This window comes from Leptosomus discolor, chromosome 1 (genome assembly GCF_034619465.1).
Source record: "Leptosomus discolor isolate bLepDis1 chromosome 1, bLepDis1.hap2, whole genome shotgun sequence".
NCBI classification, from domain to species: Eukaryota; Metazoa; Chordata; class Aves; order Leptosomiformes; family Leptosomidae; genus Leptosomus; species Leptosomus discolor.
The window spans coordinates 118,290,798-118,314,131 of NC_141391.1; the positions used below are offsets into that span (position 1 = coordinate 118,290,798).

Below are 23,334 nucleotides of genomic sequence, written 5' to 3' on the forward strand. Positions count from 1 at the left end.
CTAACTCAGTTAAACCTTCTGCAAAATTGTAATTAAAGAGGTGGAAAGACTGGAGTGCTTTAGCTATTTAAGTAATAGGGAGATCAAGAGTCCATGAACCTCACACATATCATGAACCTCATGGAAAGAAATTATAGAAGAAAAATAACTAATTTTACTTCACCTTTCTGAAATGTCACCCAGAAATTCAGAGGATTGTCTGACCTACATGATGTGTCGTCTTATAAGAAATGTCCATATCTTGCCTAACGAGAACATGTATGGCTTCTGTTCATTGAGGTTAGATTCCAGCCGATACTCAAGTAGGGTCAGGTTCTGCCTGAGCAGAACCGGATTAATCTGAGAAAATCATAATGAAACTCCTCCTTAGCTGGAGAAGACACAGAGGAACATCTCTTGCCCTAAACTGGGATGAGTCACATACCTTACACTGGCAGTTCACACGGGAAGAAAAAGCTGGAATGAAACAACTTGGGCACATGCATGAAAGTGAGCTCGGTGTGTTCCCAAGGCTCCCAGGACTGTGCTATTGCTGTGCTAGTCAGTGTGGTACTGAGCATAGCACAATATTATCAGTTCCTCAAAAAGTGTAGAAAAAAAAGGTCAAGGATATCAGTTCATACCTCTGTACATGCATTGAGTGCCACATCTTTTTACCATCAAGTACAGAGTACGTAATCTACCATACATGTACATTTCTATGGCTTTGAAATAATATGGTGCACGTATTTCTAGACGATAGATTTGCTTTAAACTACAGAACATTACCGTAGGCAAACAATTCTGAAAGACAAAATTACTTTCTTGTTTATAATTTTCCTTATTAATTTTTGTAAAAATAATTCTGTCATTCAAAATCGATATCTTAAATCTTCACATTATTCCTATCAAGTAATTTACCTCAATGTATTTAATGTATATTACTACTCAAATTTGGGATGGCTCATTTTAATTCATATTAACGAATATTCCAAGAAATGGTGGTGTTTGTTTTAATATTAGATTTTAAAAAGGAGCACCATTTCTCATATAAGTTAAGTAAACACAGCTGTAGACTGATAGAAAAATTAACAAGGTCATACCGCTTTCTAATTCTTTAAATCTGGTACTTTCCTCTATCTCTCTGTCTCATCGGCTCTTCATCTCTTTTTAAAATCTCATTGGAAAACTAATTTCCCCCTTGCCTCTACTGCTTGGCTATTTTCTCTCTTTTATTTATTAATTCAACTCTAAATAATACTGGAATGGAGGAAAAGTCATATCCTGTCCACTTACTGTCACATGGAGGTGGGTTAAATTTTTTATGTGAAAACTGCCTGCAAGTTGCAAATTGAGTCTGCCAACAAAATGAAGTATCTTGTCAAAGGGATTTGGCTCCAGCGCAAATTTCATCAAAAGAAAAGAAAGCAAAGAAACATCAGCCAGCCCCTCCATCCTATATCCTGCTCCAAAAGATATTCTCTATTTGGAGATATCATTCCACTGCCTTGGGATATTGCTTAGGTACATCCCATTAAAATATCTTCTCTATAGACAGGCTTCTTCAGCTAATTATATATTATCTTGTGTGTAACAGAAAATATAATCCAACTGATGTATTTAGCTCATATGAGAGAACAAACTTAATACAGTTGCTGACACGTATATAGCTGGGTATGCTTAATACAGCTCTCAGGGAGTATTATTTTTTGATGATTAACTTTAAGGGTTTGGGTGGAAAAGGGGAGGAATAAACATTTTCCAGCTCAGCTGTGCAAGCTGAAGTGCAACTGGTATGGTCTACATCCACTGCTACTGTGTTTCCTTTCCTGTGTAGGAATTCCTACAGAAAGACTCAGCGCCATTACAAGGCTGTAACAAGGCCACATGTTATCCCATTCCTCCATCTGACTCAAACATGTGACCTTTTTTGACAAGAGGTAAATAGATTACAATGCCCTGGAGTCTTTCAAAAAGTACAAGCTTTGGTCAGAGTCTGAGTAATAGTTATAAAGTATAAAAGAAATGTTTACTATTAGCAGAGAAACTGAGATTATATTGATATCTGGAGCTTGATTTTTAAAGGGAAAGACAATACTGCGTATGAGATATTTTTTTCTTTTAAAAGTACTGGGCTGTTTATGGAAGATATTAAAGGATTATAAAATAGAATGGATAGATAACAGACTGCAGAACAGGGCAGACAGCCTGTATCAACACAGATAATTTGCAAATGTGTAGTATCTTTGAAGACTCCAAAGAAGGTCTACGGAAAAATGCTTTTCAGAGTACATCTTAGATCTCTAAGGTCTAACATTTAAAGGATTCTTTGTGTGCTGCTGTAAAGACTCACTTATCGCCTAAGGTGACAAATGTTACTAACTGTATAGTTTTCAGAATGATTCATAATCTACCAGAAATAAGATATTTCAGCTACCAGGCCTCAACATACAGTATTATTTCAGGATCATTATACTCTCTCTCTGGTTACATCACGTAACTATTCAAGCAATGGAAAACTTCTTACTGTGACAGAAACTCAGAGCATCTTGCATTGAATGTCTATGAATTTTTGTACTCCTCACATGCCAAGTCATCTCTCTAATTATGTCCTAGGTCAGCTTATGTTCACTGCACTTTTGGCTGAAAAGCTGCAGAACAAAGTGACCTCTTGTCAGCCAACCACATAAATATGTATCAGTGTATTCCTAAAAATCTGTACAATCCATATAGAATTGGCTTACAAAAAAGTTTTGTTATTTTCTCGAGATTTTAATTTTTAGAGACAGATAGAAAGCCAAACAATATTTTAAGTTATGATTTTGAGTATTTTGTAGCAATTCATTGAAGAAATGAAGGTCATAGGGAAGAAGGTGCTTTAAAGCAGACAAATTACTGAGCTGCTTTATTATATTTTTTTAATTAATTTATGTGTTCCATACTTGTAGCTTATTGATAGAACTTCTCTCTTCTACTTTATTTCTTCATTATTTGGCAGTGTCTTTCTCAGAAGATGTGCGTAATTTTCACAGAGAGGGCCTGATCTTTTGATAGTTGTCTGAGTGCAATTTGTATTGCACAAGGATGCAAATATAAGTTTCTTGTATACTTGGCACAGTCTAGCCTCCTTCCATTGTTCTTGTTCTGGATATGCATGGAAAGATTCATCTCTGTGTTCTGGGTTCACCGTCACTAATTTGTGTTACTTACGAAATTTTTGGAAACCGCCCCATTTTGTGGAGTGTTCATGGTAGTTTGTTAGACAGCTACTTGATTTCTGTAAGTTTACACATCTTTCATGAAACCTTGGGAGCACATGACAAGATATGACTTCCATTTATGAGCTGCAGAGTTCTTACTGGTTATAATTAAAAGCAAGCATGCTCCCCTAATGTGCTCCGCAATGTCATCTTGACAATTTTGCAGATGTCAACAAGGAATCTGATAAGAAATAGCAGTTCATACCTGTAAAACTTTAAAATCCTACAGAGTTCTTTACAGTTTCACAAAGCTAAGAAACCATTACAATCGGTTGAATTTGGGGGACTGAGTGTTTGTATTTGATGGAGACATTCAATTTCTTATACTGTATACCAGAACAACACTTCTTTTATTTTTTAAACACAAATGACATGTAAAAAGGGATAAGGACAGGACTGCAAAATCTGTTCCATTTTAGTAATTAGAGTCTTTATTAGTACTAAGAATACTGTTTTCTGAATTTTTCTTGACTCCTTAAGACTTTAATAAAATTTCTGAGCTTTTCACACTTAACATGTTCTTGAACTTTAGCTGCATTTTTTACTCTTCAGTAGAGGGACGTCTGTGAGGTAAATTCATATTAAAACCAGTAGACAACTATTTCACTTTTATCACGTTTCTTGTGGGTATGCAACATCATGCCTATTTTGTCACTGTTGCTGAGAACGTGAATGCTGATATTTCCCTCTTTGAGGGTTACTGGGAAGCCTGAAAGATTACGGTTTCACTTGCTATGTCTACCACTGACATTACACAAACTATGCTATTTAATACACAGAGTTCTAAGGTGAAGAACAATGAATTAATTGAAACTGTAAATATTTTAATGAATTGTGCACGTTAATATTTTCTGGCTTTAGGGTAGGAACCATCCCTGGTTTTTTCCAATACACAAATCCCATTTGCATTTGGTCACTGTACTTACCCCATGTTACAGGTACAATGTACATTTCTTCAGCACTATTTAAATATAAATAAAGTAGTATAAAGCCACATTTTCTAATTTAATACTGCAAATCAACAGACTGACTTGCAGTACTAGATTGTTCATGTCTCTGCTCTAGAATCTGGTCTTTGAGAAAGTTCTTGAAAATCTGTCATATACTTATTCATCTGCTTAAATAAATGATCTTTTTTTTGCCAGCCTGTTTGTCTTGCATTCTGCCTATTACATAGCATTGCCAGAGAGCACACCTGTTCTAACAGTAACAAAAGGTGTATTCAAGAGCTGAGCATTTAGTTCAGTTAGTGACTTAGGAAGGAAATAATGCCTGTGCAACAGTACTGGAAGATGCCAGCAGTGCATTTATCTGCCCACACGTAAGGGTGAAGAGAAATTTATAGCAGCAAGAAGGTACTCCTTACACATTATAAAAGGTGAAAAAAGAAAATGGTTCTTTTCTTTTGGTGTAAACAGATAAGAGTGGTTTAAGCTGTATATACCAAAGCGCTGTGTATGTAGTGTTGCTGCACAACAGACAAGACTAAGTAATATGTAGACCTCTAACAACAGCTATTTGCTATGTCACTCATGTTGAGAAATGCTGGCAGATAATCTATTGATAAAGGATTTTTATAAATATAAGCTTTATAATTTAACATCCATATGAATGGTTTGGGATGTTTGAAATTGTTCCTATTCAATTGAATAAAATCTCACTATTTCTGTTGTTTAATTCATCTGGTTATTATTTTAATATCAACAAAACAAGGGCAGTGCAAGTCATAATGTGGCTTACCGTGGTAATGGATCAAAACCTGAAGGACTTCCATTAGTATAGGAAAGGAAGGTTTCCTTGCTTTGGCTACCAAATATTTTAAGCAATCTGTCTTCTCCCTCTAGCTGTGCTATTTAAATTGTTTGTATTCTTTTCCCAGTTTACCCTTTTTTTCTGCATCATTAAAGCTGCATAATTTCAATGGAGAAGTGCCTCCAAGGAAGAAAATTCTCAGATATTTACAGAACCTAACATCCCCAAATCTGTCTTTCATTACTTGGCTTATATTTATGGGGTTTTTTTGTGGTCTTCTCACATATCCATTAGTTCCATTGTGACTTTCAGATGGGGACGGAGAAACAGCAAGAGCTGACCTAGCAGGCAACTGTTTAAGGTATGGACACCAAAAAATTCCTGTTTATATCTTTACAAAATGAAGGCAGTGCTTAGCACTAAATTTTACACTGATACAAGACCCTGTAGCCAATTGGAAATGACAAAACATGTTTTGTGCTTTGGGAGAAGCAGGCTTCAAAATACGCTTTCACAAGACATGTTGTGTGTGCACCTTGTACCTTTACTTGTAATGCATGTTGTTACCCTCTTTTCTGTTAAATCACATAAACTTGACAGAATGCCAGAAATTTGACCTGAATGCCATGCAGTTTCTCCCTCTTGTAACCTTTTGTAACCCTCTAAACAAGGCTGGTGCATGCTATCATTTAAGCATAGATTATTGTTAAATAATGCCGCAAAATTAAATCACATTGACATTCACTTTAATTGTATTGTTTCAGTGTCATTCTAATGTAAATTTTTACAGTCCATAAATCAAAATATGTCCAAGCATATGATTGATTTATCCATGTTCGTAAATGTAGTTACTATGAGACAGGTGTATCTACTGCCTGCTTGCTGCTTTACTTGATTCTGATGAGAAACAAGACAGTCATGAACAAGCTAGAATGAAACAACAAAAAATCAATACAAAATAAAACGTCTACTTATATAGCATTGTATGTGGGATCAAGTGAAAAGTTTAAAGTATTTAAAGTATTAAAAATAGGAAACATATTGCTCTTTAGGATCTGAGTTTGGGTGATGCTATAAGTGAGACCTACTTTCTCATAGTACTTGATCTCGTAGTCCAGAATTGCTCCATGGGGAAAGTCCGGCTCTTGCCAGGAGAGGGCAATGCTGTTTTGGGAAGCCCAGTCCTTCCTTACCATACCTATCAAGGAGGGTGCTGAAAAGGAAAAGGATAACTAAGGGTTAAAGACGAAGCACACGCTTTATCCTTTCAACCTACTATCCTAGGATACCAACCCGTGGTAACTTTGAGTGACCTCCAGATAGAAAAACATGACAGACGGCAATGCTCAGGGAAACCATATAACCTGAAATTAATGTCTCAAGTACATACTAGTAACTCCTTTGTTAAAGTGCAGACTAGCTTCTGAAAAATGGCTACATACAAAAATATAGAAAGAAGCACCTGTACCAGTCCCCACTGCAGGCTCTGTGCAACCAGGTTGCACTGTTGACTCTAAATACATCGTGTCCAGAGCAGAACCACATTTCAGAGACAGTAAATTCTACATTAAGGATAATCTTCATTAAATGTTATAATTCCACTGTGTAAAATGTATCTTCAGTTTACTCTTTGGGGTAAAATAAAGTGACACAGCTTAAGACAGATGCAATGAATCCTATTTCTGCTAGCTGGGCTGGCAGCAGCAAGGGCATTTTAGCCTGTTGGTGAGGTAGATGTGAGCACCGAAGAGCCAGCTTGTTAGAGGAGGCCAGGGGCAGGGATCAGGCAAAGGTCTTCCCAAACCTACATGCTATAATTGATACTGCAGGTCTGCAGCAGCGCAGTAAGAACTGCTTCCAGCAGCTTTTGGAAGGGGCCTAAGAGGGGTGGATGCCCTCAAGAGGCAAATTATCTCACCATAGGATTAGCTAATTTTAAGAAACAGATTTTCTGCCCTTTTTGAAAAGAAGGTGCACGGTTACCTATGCAATAATTTCAAATGGTGCAAAAAATGAATTCTAGAAAATGATCTTTACTTATTTTACTAACCTGGTCAAGCATGTCAAAGGAGGTCTAATATTCTCCAGACACTAATGCTGTTTTAATAGTATTGATGTGCAGCTTTCTCAAATGTTACAATAAAACCAGAACCAGTCATATTCGACAGTCTTGAAGACAACTGAGTAAGCTGAACATACCAGCTACCATAACGAGAAAAAAGTTCTTCCAGTGGTTCACAGCTTTCACTACCTGTCTTTCCACTAACAAATACCAGTTTATTACACACCCTCCCCCATTCCTCTGTATTATGAATCTTACTTAACCTCTTCTCAGCTTCCAAGGAGCTGTCTCCTAAAAATAACACATTTTTATGACTTCTGTTTGTACCTTTTCAATGAAAGAGTCTCTCTAGGAAAATGAAATAAGAATCTGCTTCTAGTCACAAAATTTCATGCCTTAGTTTTCTTTCCCGGAAATATTTCAGGAAGTTTAAGAAATGAAAACAATAAATAAATTCTAGAATGCAAACACTGAAGAAAACAAAACAATTCGTTTTCCTTTGAAAAAAGGGAAATTCTACACACACAGACATGCACATAACAATCTCTTTCTCTGTGACAGTGCATTTATCAGAGAGAGAGAACAAACTTACATCCAGTGTCAATCCTCTCTGTGGATAACTATTCTGTGGTATAATAGTTCAGTCCTCTCTGATGTGAAAAAAACCAACCCAACATGTAACACTAAATGAAAAAAACCCCTACCAAAAGCATTAAGTGGACGAAACAGAGCTTACACAGGAAACTGTCCTACACCTGTACTTATGCCATTTTAACCATAGGTTTGATGCAAGGGAATGAGAGAAAAAAAGAGTTCCTGCCATGCTGAATAAAGGAGTAACCTGTTTTTCAGGAAGTCCTTAAACAGCATAATGTAAATAAGTGAATAGGACAAATTACAAATAAATAAATAAATAGCATTCACAGGTTCTGGGCCAAAATGTTATCCCTGGGTACGTATAACTACTTCCTCAGTTCAAATGAAACTTTTACTCTTGAAACTGAGGATGAAGCTGAGGTCTCATAATATTTCTCTGGGGTAAAATCAGCTACTCCAAGCAGTGAACAGATAGGTCTGTTTAGAGGAAAAAAGGAGCTAGCAAACATGGATTTGTATCTGCTAAACACTGATCAAGGTCCTATGAGGGCGTTGCTCATATAAATTTGTTTACTATTTGTTGTTTTGAGTCATCCACTGGTATCGAGCTGTGATTTACTGAGTGAGCTTTAGCAACCTTTCAGAAAAGTCTAGTACACCCTCTGCACCTACTCACAGGTGACGGACATCAGCTGGGCCACTTTACCCAGCACATCATGGCTTCATCTCACTACATTTGGTGGTTCACTGGTCAGGCAAACAAATCCTTGCAAAACGATTGAGGTCTATTACAGAAAACATCAGGTTAAACTGCAGATATAATTCTATTCCTGTACTTTTTAGGCTTTTAAAATATAGATTACACTTCTTGAAATTATGACCTAACCTTTATAAGCTTTTCATATGTATCGTATGTCATGCATTTTTCTTTGTGTTCTGATTTCCAAAGTTATACAGCAATTTACACGTGTTTTCAGCCTGAGCTCACTGCAGTAACTCTTCCATTTGAGGAAGCGTATGTCAAAACACAGACCTGCACATCAGAAGACCCTCTCAAAAGTTCAGTTTAAGAAATAGCTCAAGTTTTCTTCCTGGGAAACAACTCAGTAGCAAATTAATGAAAATTACTTTAGCCCTCTCCTAAACCAGCTGTGCTTGACCTGCACTTGAAACTGAAGACCCCATACAACAAGGCTCACATCAAACCTGTAGCACTGTGCCAGCACTGTATCCTCTAAATATAAATAAGGATGTGTGTGCATAAGGCTGTGAATATGAGAAGGGTATTTTTGTTTGTACCAGGGTACCAGTCAAAAAGAGAGTGTACTTTTTAACAAAAAGCCACAAAACAGCCACCATTGACTATTCTTCTATGTTTAGAAGGGCGATCCTCTATTTGCCATACAGAGGTTATCTATTCACATCTCAGAGGAAATAGTAACTTCTAGGGAAAGGATTTCAGTCACAAATTTATTGTACAAAGCAACGGACAAAGAAGACCAAGTAATTAAAAGCTGCAGCCAGCTCAGTTTCTATTTCCTCAGTTGTTGTGAAATGCTACTAAAACCAATACTTTCTACAGAGAAATTTCAGCTCCTTATAACAGTTGCTCACTAGAGCAGAAGTTATTTAGACCCTAAAGATCCTATCCCTTTATTGTTAAAGCTCTTTTTAACCAGAAAATTGTAAGGTATACAAATCCTATTTGCCCATTTATAAAGACTGCTCTAATGTTCCTATGATGAATCAATGGGAAGTTCTTTTAATCGGTTGTTTCAAATCCAGTAGCTGCAGGAGAGCTCTAATTTGGTTACCCAATGAAACTATTTGGAAAAAAAAAAAATGCTTAGAAGTGCAGCATGGCTTTTAATCACTTTAGTGGCAGCATTTTCATGCCATTGGTACTAGGCTGAAGGATGGTTTCTGGCTCTTGGGCTCAGCACTGATCTCTGTTTTGTACTGAGGATTCTTTGCACCATCTGCTCTCTATGTTTTCTTCTACACTATTATAAATTTCTTGAATTATGATGAGTCATCTACAATGCTGTGAGCTCCTCTTTTAATTTAGTCTGATAAGTTTCTTTGTCTTTTCAAATTTGTATTGAATAATGGAAGCTCATTCTTTAATTCAGAGTGAGCTTATTTTATTCTAAGTCTCTTTGGCTTCTCTTTTTTGGAATCCCTTTTCTCATAAGGACAGAAAATGTGTATTTTAAATGATGATTGGGTTCCAGTGTCATTTCTCTACAGACTTTCTCTTCTGAAGTTGACTTCCATTATCTGTGCTGCCTGATTTCAAAACAGATGAACTGTACGGTTTCTGAAGCTTTTTTCCTTCAGCCTGTTTTGTAATTTTCCAATTTCTTGTTTCATACTGTTTAAAGTAGGCAAAGAATTGCCAGAATTTCTTCCTCAGTTCAAGGGTTGAACAACTTTGATATGGTGCCCATTCACTACGAAAATGCTTCAGACCCAACGGCAGCTGATGGCAAAAGCTCACCTGATGTCTGTCTGTATACAGAGTACTCTACCCCTCTGATATCTCATTTCAAATCTTATTTCTTTGGTGATGAGAAACCATGACAGCTCAATGGCCTTTTACTGGCTGGCAGAACAGGCTCTATGGGGTATGCACAATCATTTCCTTGTTAAAAAATCTACGATCCAACAAACAAGAACAGCTGCACAACTGCTGTCTTCTTCTCTCCTTCCCCCCCACATTGTGTCTGTTTTGGCCAAAGCCAAGGAAGTGCTGGGAGATACAAATTTGGAGGGGAGGGAATGGAAGGGGGATCTGAACTGTACACATATTGCTGGTGAGGACAGCATCTTCAGTCCTTTGGACACCATCCTCAGGAGAAGGCTGTGAGTCTCAATGTGTAAAATACTGCCATTTGGGATAATGTCATTTAATTTGGTTAGATGTTTCTATATCTCTACCATTACCAATAATAATCTGAATTGCATTATTACATGTTATTCTTTCTGCGAGACCTCTGCCTGCTTCAAGGGACAGGAAAGACCATACTCATCAAAATATAGGGCTTTATCACATCTTTTCTGAGTAAGGATTTCCCAATAGAGGAGGGAAACCAGCCCTTCTCCCTGCCTCTTCTTTCTCTCCTACCTCAGACACTTCTCAACTGCAGTTTGGGTAAAATACTGACTGAAGTCCATTCAGCAACCTTGATTCTCTTTGAAAATTCATTAATTGATCCCTCCTAGCTTCATGTGACATAGTTAGAGGAGAAACCTCCTATAATATCCTGCAGGGAGCCTGCATTCTTCTTGTTGGGGAACAATTCTTTCATTAAGGGAAGGACAGTTGAGGGTAGAAGAAATATCAACGCTGTGAGGACTAATTTACACTGACTTGGGTTTCATGTCTGTGTTGGTCAGAAAATAAAAGGTGACTGTTTTCATGTTCATGAAGAGAAAAGGACTTTTTCAAGTTTATATCACAGGTTAATGGCATGAATTAAATCACACAGTGAACTATGCTTAACAGTATGAAAGCTATGGTTATCTAGTCATCCAAAACCCATTCGACAAAAATTGTAGGAAATTAATGAAACAGAATATGGTATAAGTACATTTACTTTCAATTGTTTTCTCCTTTTGTTTAATTGTAATACTAGAAAGTTCTTCTGTAAACTACTGATAATATTAGATTGAAACTAGACTTTTATAAATACAGCCACACTTTGAAAAAATACACTGTCAAATTTTTGCCAAACCATACATATGTAGTATTTATAATTGTTAATTATAGAGATGTTCTGAGGTTCAATTTTCAAGTGGTTTACTGGATGGTAAAAACAACCTTTACACCTTTTTCTATACCAGAAAATGATATTATATTTATATAGTGTTTTGACAGCCTAGGTTCTGTAACTATATTGGAATTTCTATATTATTGACACTGAGTATGATTTTGTATTATACACAGCAATAAATGAAGTCTGACGTTTTATTCATGATCCTGCACTTGGAAAAAATTATTACTGCAGGACGCAGTAAGAAAAATATTGATTTTACTTTTGATTCTAGAAAGTCTGTAAGAAAGGTAATAAGAAATAAAAAGATGTTTTCTTAGGGGAGACATTTTACTCCAGTAACAGAACTGGAAGTAATGTAACAACATTTTCTGATCAATGATAATGCCTCCAATATTATTAGCATTTCAGCTATTTACCAAGGAAGGATTTACCAGAGAAGCTAAGAGGCCAAAAGTTTTAAGCCTCCACTACTAACACCATGCATGACATGTACTATCGGTCAACTGACAATGATGTACTTGTGCTGCTTATCATCTACATCAGTCTTCAATCCTGCAATATGATTACTAGTCCTCCAGCAGAGATGCATTTCATTCTTTTTTTTTTTTCTTCTGTGTTTTCTTGTTATCCTTTCTGTTGCTATCTTTGTAGCATAAGGGAATAGAGACTTTTATGAACGAGGAATATGATATAGATTCAGGATACCTATGTTTATGTTCTTTTCTGACTGTGCTCTAGAGATTTTCTTTAATCTTTTGACTGAGCTATCCTAATGTACAACGTGAATGTCAATACCTTCTATTACTTCCGGTATGCGAGTACTTTCACGTTAGAAGTTTGTGTCTGTGTGTGTGTCTATATAAAAGATGAAAAACTAAGCACCAAGTTTGCAAGGAAAAAATTACGGAAATATGAACATAAATTAAACTTTTATTAAAAAAACCCAGTTCATAACCCATCTCTCTGTATATTAAAGGTGCCCATGTGGCTGAAACATCTTTGGGTTTACGCTGAATTCAATAAGAATACTTTTTCTTACTGTACAAGGCTGCTTCCAATTAGTACAGTGACTAGATAAGATATTTGATTCTTCACATAATAGAGTCTCTTATCTTCCTAAGCACTTCAGAGCTAATTCACAGTTATAATGCTTGGAGGGGATACTATTACTGGCACTAACCTTGGAGTTCAAAGTTGAGCATGCAGTTTTCCTGACAAGGCATTAGAGCTGCAAATTAACAAGTTTGGGGTGAAAAATAATGTTTTTACTTAATTTTCTTACACTAGTTCCCTAAAGATTTGCATTCAAAAGACAGCATAACAGTATGCTTCTTTGAAGCACTTCATTTACTGAAAAACAGGCCTCCAACAATCTATAATTATCATATCTCCCTCCATTTTAAGTTCCTTCCCCTTGCAGATTTTCTTTGCTTGCTCAGAAATGGTGGATGGAAGCTGAGTGAACCTAATACCATTATCAAAAAAACGGATTCTGCTACAGTGTTGTGAGCTAAAGGTCATGGTAGATGCAACCCCCAAATTCCCCCCAGGCTCAACGTAGATTCAACATAACTTTTTTTCCTACTATGTTCCATAATGAAATTCTTTCTTCCTTGCAGCTCAATTTCTCTCTCATCTATTGTTGATCTTAGGTATGAAGACAGCAATTATACACCCATATGATTTTGCAACAGTACAGATTTTTTTCCACTTACAGAATGTGCTGCCATTCATTATTTTGCAAGCTTGAGACAGAAGCACTCCTAGATCTTTACTTCTTACAGGACCTGTTCAGTCCCCAATTCTTCAAAATAGATTATAGCAGAAGATACCTAAAAGCAATTGTGTAAAATAAAGCCTTATCAGCTGTCAGTCAGCCTGTGTGGATATTGTTCTCTGATGAGATGTATGTGCAAAACCCACAAAGTTAAAATGTATTGTGAGATATTTGGCATAATTTATAATACAGTGAATAATTTAAAATATTTTAATAACAAATTTCTTTGAATAACAGTAGCTAAAAAATTCACACAGATGTTTTACATATATTTATGTTTTAAGGAGTTACTTTATATGCTCTATATTTCTGAAGCAAGTGGAAGAAATTAATTTCAAAAAGCTCAGTGAAAGGGTGTGAATCCAGGAATCACATGCAAAAATAAAATTAAAAAAAAATCTGCAAAACTGAAAAGAGTTGCCTGTCACATAAATGGAAATCATGTCAAATCAATGCCCTCTGATAACCAAAGGGACTTGCATCAGAATAAGCAGGTTCTTGGCTCCCTTCCATTGCCTTTTATTGCTAGAGTAGCAGGAGACATGAAGCAGCTTAAAGACCTAATAGGTCACTGGGATACCTAGGGAACAGCTCTCCCAAAAAAGACAGAGCTTCTCTGTCCTTGTTTGGCAGAAGACAACATTATGGTCACGTGGCACTGACATATCAGCTCACATCAGGCAGCAACAACATAATGTGGCTGAATGGCACAGCAAGATCATGGTAACTGGGGCAAAAAAGCCCTTAATTTCATTTTCTTCTTCCAGACACTTTGTTCTGGATCCAGCAACTGATGATTTGATGGCACAGGGAAGGGTGCAGGAGGCCCTGCAGGGAAATCGCTTCCCTTCCTATCAGCTCTTATGACAATTATAAACCCTGTTGTGGTACCTGCAGCAGGAGTAACAGAATACTATGTTCTTAACCAGCAGATTTGCTGCTTTCACAAGCTCAGATGTTATGTGTTGTACTGTTCACTGTTCCTCCTGACTCAGACATTGTGGCAAGCCACTGACTGCCGGCGGGTGGCACGTACAACTTGAAATTGGTATGCGTGCTCTCCTGGGGAACTATTCCTGACATGCAGGATTCCTCTTAAAAATGAAGGCAGAGTGGCTTATAGGGTTTCCTTTTTAGGAAACCTGTGCTAAAAGAGAAGGAGGTGGGAGAAAGTGGTTTATCAGCAGATTCAGACTGCTACTATAATGACGTTAATCAGTGTGAAAAAAGATATGTTCCAGCCAATGTGTTATGTAAGATACAAATATCGTGCCAGCACTGCTAGGTGCCCTATGATGTGGGGACAACCTGTGGTGACACACTTCTCTGGAGAACTTTGTTTTCAACCTCCTAATGTAATCTAGGAATTGCTATAAATGTATTGGAAATACAACTTGAGGTTAAGAAGGCGTCATTTATTGCAGCAAGGTGTCACTATAGAAACAGAGCTGTAAGTAAGTCTCATTCAGCAACAACCCCTCCAGGGTCAACTGGAACCAAATTGCTCTGCAGAACTTCCTACTGCTAAATTGATCTCAGAAGTTTGCAAATAAAAGAAGCAGGTTGAAAAGCACTAGGAAATCTACAATCTTTTCACTCCGTTAATTGCTACTCATCCTGTGATGTAACAAAGACAAACCTAAAATGTACACTCACTTCAGCAAAATTTCCTGCTCTTGTTTATATCAAAATATGGGATGACATCAGACTGTAGGTCATTTTCTGTCAAACAGTACTTTACAGATCTGAAAGAGGTTTTTCTTTTAGCAAGAAAATAATTAATCTTATTTGAACATCTTCTGTGAACCTTCTGTAAAAGCTGTATTTTTTGGCATGTGCAATGTCAGAGCGACCGTACTTCAACATTTTGAGTGAACATGTGTAAGTGCATGAAGACACATCTGATACTGACTTAAAATGTACATCTTCAAATAATTTCCCCACAAATGTTGATTTTGACAAAGTATTTTATAAATCATATGATGCTAAATAAATATGTCTTCATAAATTAATTCTCCCAGTGATGTTACAAACAAAATTATATATTTTATTATATTATATTAATGCTAAAAAGGTATGCTCTCACCTGTTGATTACAACGAATCATTAGATAGCAATAAACTCTGTGGTTTAGACTATCTCTGTTTTGCATACGGTCAAGTATCATTTAAATCTTTAATATGTAGACCTATGCACAGAAAAGCACACCCTTTTAAACTCCGGCATACAGACAAAGAGAAATACTTCTAGAAGGCCAGTAAGTCAATGGTTTGTATTTGATGTATGTCGCTGTCAAATGTCAAATGTTAGGTGTGCAATTTCTAGTCAAGTAGGGTGAAATTCACTTTACTCAAATTTTGGCAATTAGTCTTGATTCCCTCTGTAGTTAGAGGGAGGTAGGCAACTCCAAAAGGCAATTTATCATACCTGTTACAGACGTCATCTTAGGGTGGCACAGACTTCACACTGGAGCTGCCTGTTTAGATGCTGAACTTCCAGATGGCTGCCAGTAGACCAAAGGTAGTCCCTAGTTTCAGCCACAACGTTCAATACATGCATCACTACTATTAACACAGAGCTTATTACAAAATCAGCCATGGATCTTCTTTAAAGGTGAGCTCTAGAGTAATGCAAGAGTAACTTTAGATATGTCGACATCCTAAATAAAGTGTTTTCATTTGGGTATATCTATATGAACCAACATAGTGTCGCACAGATGTACCTGAGTTAGCCAGTTAGCTTGTATACTGAAACTAATACACCTGCACTAGCTCAGCCTGATTAACTCTTTGGAGAAGATACTGCAATAGCATTGAGCTGTGCTGGAAATATCAAGGAAAGATATAAAGAACAGGAAAAGGACAATTAATAAGAGACTCATGTGGTGAGGTTAAGGAAAGATGGCGTACGCTGCATATGTGCAAATAATAGCAATTTACGAAGGTAATTTGCAGTAATTCCTTTCTGCTTTCTATGAATGGCAGAAGGAGAGAATTAAAGAATAGAAGAAGCATGGTCAAGTTATCAAAAAACCATAGACAAACTATCAGGGAAATCAGGGAACACACTGTAGTGAGAGAGCATTTACATCTTCTACTAGTTTGCACATCTCTGAGTCTGAGGATAGGCTCTAAAAGTGAAGGATAGAAGCACTGACATTTGAATTCATCAGGGCAAATCAAACTTAAAAGCAAACAGCAGCCAGGTGGAATGGATGGATAGTCTTCCTCACCTCTAACTTCTGTTATGTCTTGGATCTGAGGTTCAGAAGAGGCAGAGGTTCTTTCTGGTACTGTACTCATATATTCTGAAGCATGTCACACTAATATTAAATGCGTTTGAAAAATAAATGTCTTCTTTGTGTTTTTCTCTTTCAAGAAGATTGAGTCTCTTTTATTCACATGACAAAATTCCCCAGAGTTAAAGAACTATTGGGAGCTAAAGAGTTTTCATCTTTCTGACCTGTATAAAAATCAAAACACCAAGAAAACAGAGCAGCCTAGAAATTAGATCAGACGATGGGCAGTAAAAGATGTTTCAACGCAAGGTTTGTGGAAACCTGGGCAATTATGGAATAACCTTTCAGAAGGGAAATGTGGCGGATTAAGGCATGGACTCCGACTGAGGGTGAACCGAAGACCTTTATTGTTTGTTATAGCATTATTATATACTTTTCTCTATTAGCACATGCGCCACTAAGTAAGCTGTGACTGGTGTACAAGCATTGTTCATGCGCCACTACCGCTAACCCAGTTGGCTGCTGACCTGCAGGCTTGCGTTCCTCTCATACCTAATGGTCAGTATCTATTTACTTCCCTGTTATCTTTACTCTTCTTCAAGGCTCAGGGCAGGAACGGCCTGAATCCTGTTAACTCTTTCCATCCCTTCTCTTCTTGTTCCTCCTCAGGGAAGCTTCTTCAACTATTAGTTAGCTCATGCCTTGAAGCTTGTGGTTTTATACTTATTACACATACCCATGATTACGCCCTGAGAGGTAATCATCTGACAGAGATCCAGGTGAGAAAGAAACCTGATCGTTCATGCTTCCAGATTAGTGCATCAACTAGCTTAAGGATCCTGTCTTATTTCCAAGAAATTAATTATCTGATGACTGCTGTCTTACTCAGAGCTCTTCCACTATGCCCCTTTGGTGTTTCTATTCTTTTTCTTGGCACTGTCTTATCCAGTTTTTGTCGTCTTCAATATTCTGCATGCTGAACTCTGCCCTTCTACTGTTCTTCATCTCATATCTCTATGCCAAACCAACATAATAAAGGTGTTTCCTATAGAAGGGAAGGTTTGAGGAGCGAAGCTGAGCACTGCTGTCCTTCCCTTCACAACCTCTTCTTGTCCAAGGGACAAAGTCTAGGTGACCTGCTGACACATGCAGGGTTTGCACTGGTCATTTTCTAAAGAGGACCATAAAAATTCTGTGGCCTCCAAAAAGTTAGGAAGTCGACAGGCATTCAGGCAAGAAACAGATAAAACGTGTCTTATAAATCAACGTGCTACTGAACACTGATGGGAGCTGGAAGAGTACAAAAGGAGAAGTATCATTTGATACTTTCCTGATGTTCTGCCATCGGTGTCACTTGTTGCATATTGTCAGAGAGAAAATAATGGACTAGATTAACCTCCTGAAATTCAGAAGTACTACCTGATTAGAAAGCCACCTGTTTAAATCCGTCGCAAGCAGAAAGTCAAGTTTTTACATACAGCTCTCCTCTGGAATAAGCTTTTATCTATCCCTAAATAGTCTCCTGCACTGCAGAAATTTTACAGAGAGAAAACACTGAGCTACACAGCTTAGGTAGTTGCTTGTAAGAAACTAATGGCTCATATCCACACAGTACATTAGTGCTGTAGAGCTGAGTGCTTCAGGGTCTGACTTTTAAGTGCCTGATCCTCAGAATGAGATTTAGAGTTAAATTATGCTACATGTCCAAGCTCCTTAATGCTGTCAAAACAGGCAACCCAGAGCATGCACAAAAGCAGAACTTGAGAATTTATTCAATTTTCAGTTTGACAGCTGACTTTTAGGTATAAATGAGTGTTAAGCACCATCAGAGTTAGACATCAGTATTGCACTATTGCTTACAAGCAATATTGTTATATTGGAATAACCCACAAAATAATGCTTTCATGAGCAAAATATTGTTCAGCCTCTTTTACTCTTATCACTAAGTATATCTTCCTATTTTAAATCTTCCTTAAGTATTTGAAGTTATTTTCTTAGCCCAATATCACACTTTGTTATGTGATTCAGTTGTGAGTCTGGAGTTCGTTTGGAAAGTCTGAGAAATTAGTGTGTTCACACGGGATATTTAAAGTTTTTTGGCAAACAAACAAACAAAACCAAACAGTAAGACTCCCTAATTCAGATCCATGTCTCAGTAACTGGCGATGATCTCTGTTTCTGTCACATTCATCTTACAATATTCTGAAACAGACAATCATCTCAAGTCCCTCTGTACTCAAACATATGGTGAAACCTGTGCAAAACAGCCACTGAGACATAGCAACTACTAAGGGAATCTTTGACACAGGAAAAAAATATCCTCCACACATGTAGCAAACCCTGGAATGCCATCTAGAGGATACTATCCTAGCACAGCTATGTAAGGGGTCCTGACAAATTCAGACATGTGCACTCCACATCTACTACTTCTTTATATATACTGTTCAGAAAATAAGGGTTAGTAAAATGTGATCAAAAGGAAGTTTAAAAATATCCACAAAATAAATCATACAGAGTAAATTTCTAATAACTTTCTAAACATGTTATTATGCTTGCACAGAATAATTCTGTGCCAGTAACGTTATGGAAAATAATGATGGAAAACAAATGGGCTATTCATGTATTGAGTTTTTCATCCTCATGTATAGCTGTTGTCTTTTTGAGGAACCCGTATCAATGGCATTAATTTGCTGAGCCATCATACTAACTCTGCCATAAATCAGAATTTTCTATGTTTCATTAATAATCATGATCACAATGTATTTGTGGTATTGACTTAACTACTCATGCCATGGGTGGTCAGATATATTGTGATTTGGTTTGTAACTGTTCATGTTATGCAAGTTCATCTTCCTCTGAAATGTCCTTCCAAAAATTTCCACTTTGAATGCATAAAATATTGAGCAAGAAACGCTGTTTTGATAATTAATTCATTGGCTCTGGCTGACAAGAGAGGATTTGGCTGATCTGAGAATGTACTCCTCTAACGGTAACAGCTTTGAGTTTGTCCATGTTTATTATCAGTCCTCACTTGGTGGTCAGTTCCCATTACATTTACACCAGGGTATTCAGATCCTCTACTCCCAGTTACTTTAGGCCTCTAATTCAGTGGGAACATCTAAAGTTAGGAACATCAGGACCTTGTATAAATAGTGCAGACAGACAGTGCCTCCAGCAAAGCATCCAGCTTAGATGTCTAAAGTTACTGAACACCCCACACCTTCTTCAGTTCTCTACCGAGTAACTCAGGAAACATACCCTCAGGAGCTACATGGGGATTTGTCTTTTAGTGCTGCTTGCCCAAAGACAGATGACTTTTACTTCCTCCAAAAAGAATCCTGCACCATTAACTTTTCAAACAGTGAGACAAGACCTCAGAAAACACAACAAAAGCCCGTTCTACAGGATAAATTCAGTAATTAAATTCCTTCTGAAGATTGTAAAACGGTGCATCTTAAAAGTGTTACAACCTCAGCTGGTTTGGTCCATGCTCTGCACCTCTTTCCAGCCATTAGACTGGAGAGACAGAGCTGAGATGCAAGGTGCCTCCAGGTTCTTTTTACAGAGATCAGAATGAGTAAGACAGATGTTGCTTTTCGCCCATCTAGGACCTGCTAATTGCAGAGTGCTTTCTCAAACATACCCTGTGTCTCTGCTAATGTACCTCTTCAGCTGGAAGCGTCTCCTGTACTGTATGGTCCTAATTTGTCCCTCAAATACCGAGGTCAGTGGAGCTGCACAACAGTACAGTGGAAGGAATACAGCTGTGATGTGTGCAATTGTATATTTAAAACATACTGTCTGTCTCTATATTCATGCGTGCATTTTATCTTTAAGCTATGTCCCCCCTACAAGCACATCTACACACTAGTAACTATAAAAGCTAATGGATTTTGCTCATAAAAATATACAAATATGGAATAGCCTATAAAACACTCAGTTCTCTTTCCTCAACTGGTAGAAGTGTCTCACCTTTAAGCCACATTCACAAAACCACCTTACTGGGTTTTGTTAAGATAACAGTCACACTAACCCTACTGTATTCTATAAACTTTGACATCACCATCTAATATCTTTAAAACAATGCATTAAATGTTTCATAATGCAATCTTCTACATCTGAACTTCCCATCAGGTATTCAGGTATAATCCTGTTATTATATCTATATACCAATTTCAAAGATGTTGCTTGCTTCCTTTTAAAATAGGTAGAAACACAAGTACGGTGCTGCAGGTTCCAGGATAACAATAATGACTGTTACATTATGGTTTTGTAAGCTCACAGTGCTGAATACAAGAGTAATACAAAATAGCTAATAGGAGACATTAACAGGCTCAAGTAATTGGAAGTAGCAAGAAAGACAATAGTTGATATATTTCAATGTTTAAACAGCTTGATGGAATAATTAAGAACATTTTGAATGATTTGTAAACAGTTATGTTCAGAATAATATTTTATAAATATAACTGTTGTTATGATAAATACATAGTTGAAATATTCAGTTATCATAATTCTATTTCAAGTGTCGTATATACATTGTTCTCAGTGTCTGAAACATTCACATTCCACAAGTCTAAAGACTTCTCATATGTATGTTGTTATCAAGCTATCTAAACTTCTTCTCTTATGAAAGTAATAAGTGAATGCAGTATTTTTGAATGAATAACACATTTACATATAAAGCAGCACTGAAAAAAACCCTCAATAGAAGTCAGATTGCTATGTTTTCCATTTTCTTCTTCTTCAAAAAAAAAGCAAATATATCTTTATAATTTCAGAATACAAGAACATGAAATCTGAGGTATTCTTACAATAAAAAAATTAAATTAGGTTTCGCTGTATTTTTGGTATTATTATGACCGGACTCCGAAAATATAATCCTGCATACATACAGTTCTTCTTTGGAGTTTGTTTTATGGAGAACTTTTTTCATAAAGTAAGAGAAAAAAATCTCAAACAAAGAAGTTTTTATATACATGAGACGATAAAAATGGAAATTCATTCCTTGAGTTTGAAGATGTGTACTTCAATGTAAGAAGCTGGCAGAAATCTAATAATTTTTGGAGATGTGATCTCAAATGCACTGCTTGTGCATGCATACAGCAGTTTGGTAGATTGGACAGCCCTTCTGAGATCTGCACCGCAGGTTGCTGAGAGAAGCAGCACCTCTTGCGTGAGGAGGACGCCTCAAGTTGAGCTGCCCCCTGGCTCCTGGATCCCTCAGTTGACTTCCAGCCCTGCCAGAGAGTGGGGTGCAGCCCCAGGGGCACAAGTCCTGCAGTCCTCACCTCTGCTGATTGGCAGCCTAGCAAGCCTCTAGGGCTTTAGTCGCAGTTAACCCTCACTGATGCTATAATCTCCTGGTCCTTTGGAGAACGTAAGGAGTGGCCATCGCTTCTTGCAGAAAAAAACTTGCTAGCATCAAGCAAAGTGGAAAGGAAATGATTCTTAATAAAATGTGAAATTAAGCTGCAGAATTCCTTACCAAGGGATGGTATAGATTCTTTTTTTAAGATGTATTTAATGATAAATTATTAAAATCCTACTGGACAAGGAAGTCCCCAAAGTACAACTTGTCAGAAGCTAGGTGAGTACTCAGAGAATGCATCTTGTAACCTTTTTCTGTTCTCTTAGTCATCTCTAATCTTCAGGTTTTGGCTACTACCAGAGAGAGGATATGAGGCCAGATGGACCAACGGTGTGATCCAATACAGCTGCTCTTCCGTATAATAAACAGGAATAGAAAATTAATTTATGAGGAGAGCAGGGTTGCTGCCTGGCTTGTTTTTGTACTTAGAAGCCTGATGAAGAATCATATTCTGTTTTTTTTTTGTTTGTTTGTTTGTTTTTGAGCTTTCTGTGTATGTATGTGGTGGTCATAAGTCTGGTATCTTCTCATTGAATCTACTTTATATACATGGAGAAACTGCTCGCATCTTGCATATTGGAGTGGATCTGCACAATCTGTGGCACCGCTGGTGTATCTCAGATGTACTAGATTCATTCAGCATGGAGTCCATCTGCATCTATTCAGCAACTGCTTTGTAAGGAGGGAGACAGTTTATCATAAAATGGCAAAGTGCTAACTACGCATGAAGTCACTGGAGTGAGATACACAAGTAAACCTGAAAAGCAGCACACTTTCACTTGACCCTGTGTACGATATACAAAGTAATTCTTCAGCTAATTTGGAGGCTGAGGCAATGTATGTTACGCCCATAGTCAGGCAGTTAGCAAACCACCACACATCCATTCTTTGGACAGACAGCTAGTTGCCCAGAAGATAATCTGCTGGGCAGACAGGTCAGCAAAACGTGTGAATTTCTTGACAATGGGTACATGCATTTGGCTGGCTCCCTGGGGGAGGTTTGTTTTGCTTCTCTCGCCTGGGGCAGACTCATCCTGCTCTGGGATGGTCCAGAACAGAAGGAGTCCTCTCTGCAGCATTTGTTATCCATGTTCTGATGAGCAAAGGCTGCAGGATGTGCATTGAGTGAGGAGAAATTCAGGAACGAAGAGACTTCAAGACACCAGGACTATTGCAGCAGCAAAGAAGGAAAAGATCCTATGGAGGAGAGCACCGCTATGAAACTTATGGAATGTCTGGAGGGAGTTAGTTGTTCTAAAAAAAGGTGTACACTGAAATATTAGCCCATCTGCATGAGTGGATTATCCAAAAGACATCTGCATTTCTTGTGGATTTTTATAATCACACGAAGTAGATGCTGAAATTAATACAACACTGGATTGATCTTTTTTGACAAGTCTCAGAGAGGCTGAGACATTACTTTCTTTAAAGTATGAGCTATACTCCTTAATATGACTCTCTTGGTTAAAGAACTCAGTATTGTCTTAAGTATTATGATCATCAAAACAGCAACCATTTAATT

General features: G+C 37.3%; 1 protein-coding gene across 3 annotated transcripts in view; it reads right to left on the reverse strand.

Annotated features, from left to right (window-relative positions):
- Nucleotides 1-23,334, reverse strand: part of EPHA6 (EPH receptor A6) — a 503,574-nt gene that overhangs the window by 150,351 nt on the left and 329,889 nt on the right. For all 3 annotated transcript variants that reach the window (XM_086477983.1, XM_086477974.1, XM_086477990.1), the window contains one exon: nucleotides 6,080-6,204. In XM_086477983.1, coding sequence (XP_086334109.1) covers nucleotides 6,080-6,204 — 125 coding nt within the window. The remainder of the gene's footprint in view (nucleotides 1-6,079; nucleotides 6,205-23,334) is intronic.